A 14,193-nucleotide genomic window follows, 5' to 3' on the forward strand; every position below is an offset into this window, starting at 1 on the left:
GGTAACAATGTAACACGGGCACATCCCTGCACACAGTAACAATGTAACACGGGCACATCCCTGCACACAGTAACAATGTAACACGGGCACATCCCTGCACACAGTAACAATGTAACACGGGCACATCCCTGCACACAGTAACAATGTAACACGGGCACATCCCTGCACACGGTAACAATATAACACGGGCACATCCCTGCACACAGTAACAATGTAACACGGGCACATCCCTGCACACAGTAACAATGTAACACGGGCACATCCCTGCACACGGTAACAATGTAACACGGGCACATCCCTGCACACGGTAACAATGTAACACGGGCACATCCCTGCACACAGTAACAATATAACACGGGCACATCCCTGCACGCGGTAACAATATAACACGGGCACATCCCTGCATACAGTAACAATGTAACACGGGAATATCCCTGCACACAGTAACAATGTAACACGGGAATATCCCTGCACACAGTAACAATATAACACGGGCACATCCCTGCATACAGTAACAATGTAACACGGGCACATCCCTGCACACAGTAACAATGTAACACGGGCACATCCCTGCACACGGTAACAATGTAACACGGGCACATCCCTGCACACAGTGACAATATAACACGGGCACATCCCTGCACACAGTAACAATGTAACACGGGCACATCCCTGCACACAGTAACAATGTAACACGGGCACATCCCTGCACACAGTAACAATGTAACACGGGCACATCCCTGCACACAGTGACAATATAACACGGGCACATCCCTGCACACGGTAACAATGTAACACGGGCACATCCCTGCACACAGTAACAATGTAACACGGGCACATCCCTGCATACAGTAACAATGTAACACGGGCACATCCCTGCACACAGTAACAATGTAACACGGGCACATCCCTGCATACAGTAACAATGTAACACGGGCACATCCCTGCACACAGTAACAATATAACACGGGCACATCCCTGCACACAGTAACAATGTAACACGGGAATATCCCTGCACACGGTAACAATGTAACACGGGCACATCCCTGCACACGGTAACAATGTAACACGGGAATATCCCTGCACACGGTAACAATGTAACACGGGCACATCCCTGCACACGGTAACAATGTAACACGGGCACATCCCTGCACACAGTAACAATGTAACACGGGCACATCCCTGCACACAGTGACAATGTAACACGGGCACATCCCTGCACACGGTAACAATATAACACAGGCACATCCCTGCACACAGTAACAATGTAACACGGGCACATCCCTGCACACAGTAACAATGTAACACGGGCACATCCCTGCACACAGTGACAATGTAACACGGGCACATCCCTGCACACAGTAACAATGTAACACGGGCACATCCCTGCATACAGTAACAATGTAACACGGGCACATCCCTGCACACAGTAACAATATAACACGGGCACATCCCTGCACACAGTAACAATGTAACACGGGCACATCCCTGCACGCGGTAACAATGTAACACGGGCACATCCCTGCACACGGTAACAATGTAACACGGGCACATCCCTGCACACGGTAACAATGTAACACGGGCACATCCCTGCACACAGTAACAATGTAACACGGGCACATCCCTGCACGCGGTAACAATGTAACACGGGCACATCCCTGCACACAGTGACAATATAACACGGGCACATCCCTGCACACAGTAACAATGTAACACGGGCACATCCCTGCACACGGTAACAATGGAACACGGGCACATCCCTGCACACAGTAACAATGTAACACGGGCACATCCCTGCACACGGTAACGACGGAACACGGGCACATCCCTGCACACGGTAACAATGTAACACGGGAATATCCCTGCATACAGTAACAATGTAACACGGGAATATCCCTGCATACAGTAACAATGTAACACGGGCACATCCCTGCACACAGTAACAATGTAACACGGGCACATCCCTGCACACAGTAACAATGTAACACGGGCACATCCCTGCACACAGTAACAATGTAACACGGGCACATCCCTGCACACGGTAACAATGTAACACGGGCACATCCCTGCACACGGTAACAATGGAACACGGGCACATCCCTGCACACAGTAACAATGTAACACGGGCACATCCCTGCACACGGTAACAATGTAACACGGGAATATCCCTGCATACAGTAACAATGTAACACGGGAATATCCCTGCATACAGTAACAATGTAACACGGGCACATCCCTGCATACAGTAACAATGTAACACGGGCACATCCCTGCACACAGTAACAATGTAACACGGGCACATCCCTGCATACAGTGACAATGTAACACGGGCACATCCCTGCATACAGTAACAATGTAACACGGGAATATCCCTGCACACAGTAACAATGTAACACGGGCACATCCCTGCACACAGTAACAATGTAACACGGGCACATCCCTGCACACAGTGACAATGTAACACGGGCACATCCCTGCACACAGTAACAATGTAACAAGGGCACATCCCTGCATACAGTAACAATGTAACACGGGCACATCCCTGCACACGGTAACAATGGAACACGGGCACATCCCTGCACACGGTAACAATGTAACACGGGCACATCCCTGCACACAGTGATAATATAACACGGGCACATCCCTGCACACGGTAACAATGGAACACGGGCACATCCCTGCACACGGTAACAATGTAACACGGGAATATCCCTGCATACAGTAACAATGTAACACGGGAATATCCCTGCATACAGTAACAATGTAACACGGGCACATCCCTGCATACAGTAACAATGTAACACGGGCACATCCCGGCACACGGTAACAATGTAACACGGGCACATCCCTGCACACGGTAACAATGTAACACGGGCACATCCCTGCACACAGTAACAATGTAACACGGGCACATCCCTGCACACAGTGACAATATAACACGGGCTCATCCCTGCACACAGTAACAATGTAACACGGGCACATCCCTGCACACGGTAACAATGTAACACGGGCACATCCCTGCACACAGTAACAATGTAACACGGGCACATCCCTGCACACAGTAACAATGTAACACGGGCACATCCCTGCACACAGTAACAATGTAACACGGGCACATCCCTGCACACGGTAACAATGTAACACGGGCACATCCCTGCACACAGTAACAATGTAACACGGGCACATCCCTGCACACGGTAACAATGTAACACGGGCACATCCCTGCATACAGTAACAATGTAACACGGGCACATCCCTGCACACAGTAACAATGTAACACGGGCACATCCCTGCACACGGTAACAATATAACACGGGCACATCCCTGCACACAGTAACAATGTAACACGGGCACATCCCTGCACACGGTAACAATGTAACACGGGCACATCCCTGCACACGGTAACAATGTAACACGGGCACATCCCTGCACACGGTAACAATGTAACACGGGCACATCCCTGCACACGGTAACAATGTAACACGGGCACATCCCTGCACGCGGTAACAATGTAACACGGGCACATCCCTGCACACGGTAACAATGTAACACGGGCACATCCCTGCACACAGTAACAATGTAACACGGGCACATCCCTGCATACAGTAACAATGTAACACGGGCACATCCCTGCACACAGTAACAATGTAACAAGGGCACATCCCTGCATACAGTAACAATGTAACACGGGCACATCCCTGCACACAGTAACAATATAACACGGGCACATCCCTGCACACAGTAACAATGTAACAAGGGCACATCCCTGCACGCGGTAACAATGTAACACGGGCACATCCCTGCACACAGTAACAATGTAACAAGGGCACATCCCTGCACACAGTAACAATGTAACAAGGGCACATCCCTGCATACAGTAACAATGTAACACGGGCACATCCCTGCATACAGTAACAATGTAACACGGGCACATCCCTGCACACGGTAACAATGTAACAAGGGCACATCCCTGCACACAGTAACAATGTAACAAGGGCACATCCCTGCATACAGTAACAATGTAACACGGGCACATCCCTGCATACAGTAACAATGTAACAAGGGCACATCCCTGCACACAGTAACAATGTAACAAGGGCACATCCCTGCACGCGGTAACAATGTAACACGGGAATATCCCTGCACACAGTAACAATGTAACACGGGCACATCCCTGCACACAGTAACAATGGAACACGGGCACATCCCTGCACACAGTAACAATGTAACACGGGCACATCCCTGCACACAGTGACAATATAACACGGGCACATCCCTGCACACGGTAACAATGTAACAAGGGCACATCCCTGCACACGGTAACAATATAACACGGGCACATCCCTGCACACGGTAACAATGTAACACGGGCACATCCCTGCACGCGGTAACAATGTAACACGGGCACATCCCTGCACACAGTAACAATGTAACACGGGCACATCCCTGCACACAGTAACAATGTAACACGGGAATATCCCTGCATATAGTAACAATATAACACGGGAATATCCCTGCATATAGTAACAATGTAACACGGGCACATCCCTGCACACGGTAACAATGGAACACGGGCACATCCCTGCACACAGTAACAATGTAACACGGGCACATCCCTGCACACAGTAACAATGTAACACGGGCACATCCCTGCACACAGTAACAATGTAACACGGGCACATCCCTGCACACAGTAACAATGTAACACGGGAATATCCCTGCACACAGTAACAATGTAACACGGGCACATCCCTGCACACAGTAACAATGTAACACGGGCACATCCCTGCACACGGTAACAATGTAACACGGGCACATCCCTGCACACAGTAACAATGTAACACGGGCACATCCCTGCACACAGTAACAATGTAACACGGGCACATCCCTGCACACGGTAACAATGTAACACGGGCACATCCCTGCACACGGTAACAATGTAACACGGGAATATCCCTGCACACGGTAACAATGTAACACGGGCACATCCCTGCACACAGTAACAATGTAACACGGGCACATCCCTGCACACAGTAACAATGTAACACGGGCACATCCCTGCACGCGGTAACAATATAACACGGGCACATCCCTGCACACAGTAACAATGTAACACGGGCACATCCCTGCACACGGTAACAATGTAACACGGGCACATCCCTGCACACAGTAACAATGTAACACGGGCACATCCCTGCACACAGTAACAATGTAACACGGGCACATCCCTGCACACAGTAACAATGTAACACGGGCACATCCCTGCACACAGTAACAATGTAACACGGGCACATCCCTGCACACAGTAACAATGTAACACGGGCACATCCCTGCACACGGTAACAATGTAACACGGGCACATCCCTGCACACAGTAACAATGTAACACGGGCACATCCCTGCACACAGTAACAATGTAACACGGGCACATCCCTGCACACAGTAACAATGTAACACGGGCACATCCCTGCACACAGTGACAATATAACACGGGCACATCCCTGCACACAGTAACAATGTAACACGGGCACATCCCTGCACACAGTAACAATGTAACACGGGCACATCCCTGCACACAGTAACAATGTAACACGGGCACATCCCTGCACACAGTAACAATGTAACACGGGCACATCCCTGCACACAGTAACAATGTAACACGGGCACATCCCTGCACACAGTAACAATGTAACACGGGCACATCCCTGCACACAGTAACAATGTAACACGGGCACATCCCTGCACACGGTAACAATGTAACACGGGCACATCCCTGCACACAGTGACAATATAACACGGGCACATCCCTGCACACAGTAACAATGTAACACGGGCACATCCCTGCATACAGTAACAATGTAACACGGGCACATCCCTGCACACAGTAACAATGTAACACGGGCACATCCCTGCACACAGTAACAATGTAACACGGGCACATCCCTGCACACAGTAACAATGTAACACGGGCACATCCCTGCACACAGTAACAATGTAACACGGGCACATCCCTGCATACAGTAACAATGTAACACGGGCACATCCCTGCACACGGTAACAATGTAACACGGGCACATCCCTGCACACAGTAACAATGTAACACGGGCACATCCCTGCACACAGTAACAATGTAACACGGGCACATCCCTGCACACAGTAACAATGTAACACGGGCACATCCCTGCACACAGTAACAATGTAACACGGGCACATCCCTGCACACGGTAACAATGTAACACGGGCACATCCCTGCACACAGTAACAATGTAACACGGGCACATCCCTGCACACGGTAACAATGTAACACGGGCACATCCCTGCACACAGTAACAATGTAACACGGGCACATCCCTGCACGCGGTAACAATGTAACACGGGCACATCCCTGCACACAGTAACAATGTAACACGGGCACATCCCTGCACACAGTAACAATGTAACACGGGCACATCCCTGCACACAGTAACAATGTAACACGGGAAGATCCCTGCACACAGTAACAATGTAACAAGGGCACATCCCTGCACACAGTAACAATGTAACACGGGCACATCCCTGCACACAGTAACAATGTAACACGGGCACATCCCTTCACACGGTAACAATGGAACACGGGCACATCCCTGCACACAGTAACAATGTAACACGGGCACATCCCTGCACACGGTAACAATGTAACACGGGCACATCCCTGCACACAGTAACAATGTAACACGGGCACATCCCTGCACACGGTAACAATGTAACACGGGAATATCCCTGCATATAGTAACAATGTAACACGGGCACATCCCGGCACACGGTAACAATGGAACACGGGCACATCCCTGCATACAGTAACAATGTAACACGGGAATATCCCTGCATATAGTAACAATATAACACGGGAATATCCCTGCATATAGTAACAATGTAACACGGGCACATCCCTGCACACGGTAACAATGGAACACGGGCACATCCCTGCACACAGTAACAATGTAACACGGGCACATCCCTGCACACAGTAACAATGTAACACGGGCACATCCCTGCACACAGTAACAATGTAACACGGGCACATCCCTGCACACGGTAACAATGTAACACGGGCACATCCCTGCACACAGTAACAATGTAACACGGGCACATCCCTGCACACAGTAACAATGTAACACGGGCACATCCCTGCACACAGTAACAATGTAACACGGGCACATCCCTGCACACAGTAACAATGTAACACGGGCACATCCCTGCACACGGTAACAATATAACACGGGCACATCCCTGCACACAGTAACAATGTAACACGGGCACATCCCTGCACACAGTAACAATGTAACACGGGCACATCCCTGCACACGGTAACAATGTAACACGGGCACATCCCTGCACACGGTAACAATGTAACACGGGCACATCCCTGCACACAGTAACAATATAACACGGGCACATCCCTGCACGCGGTAACAATATAACACGGGCACATCCCTGCACACAGTGACAATGTAACACGGGCACATCCCTGCACACAGTAACAATGTAACACGGGCACATCCCTGCACACAGTGACAATATAACACGGGCACATCCCTGCACACAGTAACAATGTAACACGGGCACATCCCTGCACACAGTAACAATGTAACACGGGCACATCCCTGCACACAGTAACAATATAACACGGGCACATCCCTGCACACAGTAACAATGTAACACGGGCACATCCCTGCACACAGTAACAATGTAACACGGGCACATCCCTGCACACAGTGACAATATAACACGGGCACATCCCTGCACACAGTAACAATGTAACACGGGCACATCCCTGCACACGGTAACAATGTAACACGGGCACATCCCTGCACACGGTAACAATGTAACACGGGCACATCCCTGCACACAGTAACAATGTAACACGGGCACATCCCTGCACACAGTGACAATATAACACGGGCACATCCCTGCACACAGTAACAATGTAACACGGGCACATCCCTGCACACGGTAACAATGTAACACGGGCACATCCCTGCACACAGTAACAATGTAACACGGGCACATCCCTGCACACAGTAACAATGTAACACGGGCACATCCCTGCACACAGTGACAATATAACACGGGCACATCCCTGCACACGGTAACAATGTAACACGGGCACATCCCTGCACACAGTAACAATGTAACACGGGCACATCCCTGCATACAGTAACAATGTAACACGGGCACATCCCTGCACACAGTAACAATGTAACACGGGAATATCCCTGCACACGGTAACAATGTAACACGGGCACATCCCTGCACACGGTAACAATGTAACACGGGCACATCCCTGCACACAGTAACAATGTAACACGGGCACATCCCTGCACACAGTGACAATGTAACACGGGCACATCCCTGCACACAGTAACAATGTAACACGGGCACATCCCTGCACACAGTGACAATGTAACACGGGCACATCCCTGCACACGGTAACAATGTAACACGGGCACATCCCTGCACACAGTAACAATATAACACGGGCACATCCCTGCACACAGTAACAATGTAACACGGGCACATCCCTGCACACAGTAACAATGTAACACGGGCACATCCCTGCATACAGTAACAATGTAACACGGGCACATCCCTGCACACAGTAACAATATAACACGGGCACATCCCTGCACACAGTAACAATGTAACACGGGCACATCCCTGCACGCGGTAACAATGTAACACGGGCACATCCCTGCATACAGTAACAATGTAACACGGGCACATCCCTGCACACAGTAACAATGTAACACGGGCACATCCCTGCACACAGTAACAATGTAACACGGGCACATCCCTGCACACAGTAACAATGTAACACGGGCACATCCCTGCACACGGTAACAATGTAACACGGGCACATCCCTGCACACGGTAACAATGTAACACGGGCACATCCCTGCACACAGTAACAATGTAACACGGGCACATCCCTGCACGCGGTAACAATGTAACACGGGCACATCCCTGCACACAGTGACAATATAACACGGGCACATCCCTGCACACAGTAACAATGTAACACGGGCACATCCCTGCACACGGTAACAATGGAACACGGGCACATCCCTGCACACAGTAACAATGTAACACGGGCACATCCCTGCACACGGTAACGACGGAACACGGGCACATCCCTGCACACGGTAACAATGTAACACGGGCACATCCCTGCACACAGTAACAATGTAACACGGGAATATCCCTGCACACGGTAACGACGGAACACGGGCACATCCCTGCACACGGTAACAATGTAACACGGGAATATCCCTGCATACAGTAACAATGTAACACGGGAATATCCCTGCATACAGTAACAATGTAACACGGGAATATCCCTGCATACAGTAACAATGTAACACGGGCACATCCCTGCACACAGTAACAATGTAACACGGGCACATCCCTGCACACAGTAACAATGTAACACGGGCACATCCCTGCACACAGTAACAATGTAACACGGGCACATCCCTGCACACGGTAACAATGTAACACGGGCACATCCCTGCACACGGTAACAATGGAACACGGGCACATCCCTGCACACAGTAACAATGTAACACGGGCACATCCCTGCACACGGTAACAATGTAACACGGGAATATCCCTGCATACAGTAACAATGTAACACGGGCACATCCCTGCACACAGTAACAATGTAACACGGGCACATCCCTGCACACAGTAACAATGTAACACGGGCACATCCCTGCATACAGTAACAATGTAACACGGGCACATCCCTGCACACAGTAACAATGTAACACGGGCACATCCCTGCATACAGTGACAATGTAACACGGGCACATCCCTGCATACAGTAACAATGTAACACGGGAATATCCCTGCACACAGTAACAATGTAACACGGGCACATCCCTGCACACAGTAACAATGTAACACGGGCACATCCCTGCACACAGTGACAATGTAACACGGGCACATCCCTGCACACAGTAACAATGTAACAAGGGCACATCCCTGCATACAGTAACAATGTAACACGGGCACATCCCTGCACACGGTAACAATGGAACACGGGCACATCCCTGCACACGGTAACAATGTAACACGGGCACATCCCTGCACACAGTGATAATATAACACGGGCACATCCCTGCACACGGTAACAATGGAACACGGGCACATCCCTGCACACGGTAACAATGTAACACGGGAATATCCCTGCATACAGTAACAATGTAACACGGGAATATCCCTGCATACAGTAACAATGTAACACGGGCACATCCCTGCATACAGTAACAATGTAACACGGGCACATCCCGGCACACGGTAACAATGTAACACGGGCACATCCCTGCACACGGTAACAATGTAACACGGGCACATCCCTGCACACAGTAACAATGTAACACGGGCACATCCCTGCACACAGTGACAATATAACACGGGCTCATCCCTGCACACAGTAACAATGTAACACGGGCACATCCCTGCACACGGTAACAATGTAACACGGGCACATCCCTGCACACAGTAACAATGTAACACGGGCACATCCCTGCACACAGTAACAATGTAACACGGGCACATCCCTGCACACAGTAACAATGTAACACGGGCACATCCCTGCACACGGTAACAATGTAACACGGGCACATCCCTGCACACAGTAACAATGTAACACGGGCACATCCCTGCACACGGTAACAATGTAACACGGGCACATCCCTGCATACAGTAACAATGTAACACGGGCACATCCCTGCACACAGTAACAATGTAACACGGGCACATCCCTGCACACGGTAACAATATAACACGGGCACATCCCTGCACACAGTAACAATGTAACACGGGCACATCCCTGCACACGGTAACAATGTAACACGGGCACATCCCTGCACACGGTAACAATGTAACACGGGCACATCCCTGCACACGGTAACAATGTAACACGGGCACATCCCTGCACACGGTAACAATGTAACACGGGCACATCCCTGCACGCGGTAACAATGTAACACGGGCACATCCCTGCACACGGTAACAATGTAACACGGGCACATCCCTGCACACAGTAACAATGTAACACGGGCACATCCCTGCATACAGTAACAATGTAACACGGGCACATCCCTGCACACAGTAACAATGTAACAAGGGCACATCCCTGCACACAGTAACAATGTAACACGGGCACATCCCTGCACACAGTAACAATGTAACACGGGCACATCCCTGCACACAGTAACAATGTAACACGGGCACATCCCTGCACACAGTAACAATGTAACAAGGGCACATCCCTGCACACAGTAACAATGTAACACGGGCACATCCCTGCACGCGGTAACAATGTAACACGGGAATATCCCTGCACACGGTAACAATGTAACACGGGCACATCCCTGCACGCGGTAACAATATAACACGGGCACATCCCTGCACACGGTAACAATGTAACACGGGCACATCCCTGCACACGGTAACAATGTAACACGGGCACATCCCTGCATACAGTAACAATGTAACACGGGCACATCCCTGCACACGGTAACAATGTAACACGGGCACATCCCTGCACACGGTAACAATGTAACACGGGCACATCCCTGCACACGGTAACAATGTAACACGGGCACATCCCTGCACACAGTAACAATGTAACACGGGCACATCCCTGCACACAGTAACAATGTAACACGGGCACATCCCTGCACACAGTAACAATGTAACACGGGCACATCCCTGCACACGGTAACAATGTAACACGGGCACATCCCTGCACACGGTAACAATGTAACACGGGCACATCCCTGCACACAGTAACAATGTAACACGGGCACATCCCTGCACACAGTAACAATGTAACACGGGCACATCCCTGCACGCGGTAACGACGGAACACGGGCACATCCCTGCACACAGTAACAATGTAACACGGGCACATCCCTGCACACGGTAACAATGTAACACGGGCACATCCCTGCATACAGTAACAATGTAACACGGGCACATCCCTGCATACAGTAACAATGTAACACGGGCACATCCCTGCACACAGTAACAATGTAACACGGGCACATCCCTGCACACAGTAACAATGTAACACGGGCACATCCCTGCACACAGTAACAATGTAACACGGGCACATCCCTGCACACAGTAACAATGTAACACGGGCACATCCCTGCACGCGGTAACGACGGAACACGGGCACATCCCTGCACACGGTAACAATGTAACACGGGCACATCCCTGCACACGGTAACAATGTAACACGGGCACATCCCTGCACGCGGTAACGACGGAACACGGGCACATCCCTGCACACAGTAACAATGTAACACGGGCACATCCCTGCACACGGTAACAATGTAACACGGGCACATCCCTGCACGCGGTAACGACGGAACACGGGCACATCCCTGCACACAGTAACAATGTAACACGGGCACATCCCTGCACACAGTAACAATGTAACACGGGCACATCCCTGCACACAGTAACAATGTAACACGGGCACATCCCTGCACACAGTAACAATGTAACACGGGCACATCCCTGCACACAGTAACAATGTAACACGGGCACATCCCTGCACGCGGTAACGACGGAACACGGGCACATCCCTGCACACGGTAACAATGTAACACGGGCACATCCCTGCACACGGTAACAATGTAACACGGGCACATCCCTGCACGCGGTAACGACGGAACACGGGCACATCCCTGCACACAGTAACAATGTAACACGGGCACATCCCTGCACACGGTAACAATGTAACACGGGCACATCCCTGCACGCGGTAACGACGGAACACGGGCACATCCCTGCACACAGTAACAATGTAACACGGGCACATCCCTGCACACAGTAACAATGTAACACGGGCACATCCCTGCACACAGTAACAATGTAACACGGGCACATCCCTGCACGCGGTAACGACGGAACACGGGCACAGCAGGAATTTGCGTTATTTACATAGCACTGACCCATGCTTCTTCACTGTGAGAGCGCTCAGTCACATAACACATTCCTGACCATTTTATTAGTTGCTTCACATTATTCAATAGTTTTAATAACGTGGGGTCTTTCTGCACATAAGGCTCCTCTTTGCTTTGTAATTGTGGTTATCCGAACAGTTTTTTTTTTTCTTTGTCCGTAAAACCGCCCTGAGCGGTCAGCTGCGGGAGGTGACCCCCACCTGAGGTCAGCTGCGGGAGGTGACCCCCACCTGAGGTCAGCTGCGGGAAGTGACCCCCACCTGAGGTCAGCTGCTGGAGGTGACGTGAATCCCCTGCTCTGTGTTTTTCAGGAGATGTTTCAGACAGAGCATCAGAGCAACGACGTAAAGACCTGGGCCCTGCGGGCGGGAGGCTGGCTGCTCATGTTTCTTGGAATAAGCCTCATGAGCAAAATCTTCTACACGTTGGGTAAGCTGGTTCTATGTAATAAGATGCTGGGAAATCGGTATCTCACAGCATCATAAAACACGTCACAATGTCATTAGTTAGGCCCCGAGGTTCCCGCTGATAGTTTCCTTGAAGAGGTAATCCATGCGTTTCTTTTATACAGGTTTGGCACAGGGTCTCCGGAGCTCGACCCCATTAATTTCGGCTCCGGGACCCTCCTGCTTCCGGAGGTACTTACCTCCGTAGTGGGTGTCGGTAGCTACGCCAGGGTTCACATAATAGAGCAGACCAATAGGAAGCCGTGACGTCCCCCAGAGCAGCTCCTATTGGCTCATGTGATCGGGGGCTTTAAAAAGCAGAGAGATAGCAGCACCCCCATTCGGAGGTAACTATCTCCAGGGTCCCTGGGGCTGAAATGAATGGGGGTTCGTCACCGCAGGCGCCCTGCTTCAATCCTGTATTTAAAAAACTGAACTGAGATTTGCAGAAGAGGCGCTTTATACAGAGCGGGCGCTTTATACAGAGCGGGCGCTTTATACAGAGCGGGCGCTTTATACAGAGCGGGCGCTTTATACAGGATTACATTTAATTGGAGACTTGATGGCGTTGAGATCTGGTTTTATCGCTTGTTTCTATTTAAGGGGTTTGTTGAGCACATGTATTTTCGCTTGACGTTGTGCTTCTCTGCTCCTTTACTGCATCCTGTGAGTGTTGTATGATTTGGTTTTTCCATGCTTTGGCCCAGACTCATAAAATCCTGTAAA

General features: G+C 50.3%; 1 protein-coding gene across 3 annotated transcripts in view; it reads left to right on the top strand.

Annotated features, from left to right (window-relative positions):
* The window catches only part of TMEM43 (transmembrane protein 43), a 268,845-nt gene that overhangs the window by 252,217 nt on the left and 2,435 nt on the right, over positions 1 to 14,193 (top strand). For all 3 annotated transcript variants that reach the window (XM_075574617.1, XM_075574616.1, XM_075574614.1), the window contains one exon: positions 13,333 to 13,450. In XM_075574617.1, the coding sequence (XP_075430732.1) occupies positions 13,333 to 13,450 (118 nt within the window). The remainder of the gene's footprint in view (positions 1 to 13,332; positions 13,451 to 14,193) is intronic.

The sequence above is a fragment of the Ascaphus truei genome, chromosome 17 (genome assembly GCF_040206685.1).
Source record: "Ascaphus truei isolate aAscTru1 chromosome 17, aAscTru1.hap1, whole genome shotgun sequence".
NCBI lineage: Eukaryota > Metazoa > Chordata > Amphibia > Anura > Ascaphidae > Ascaphus > Ascaphus truei.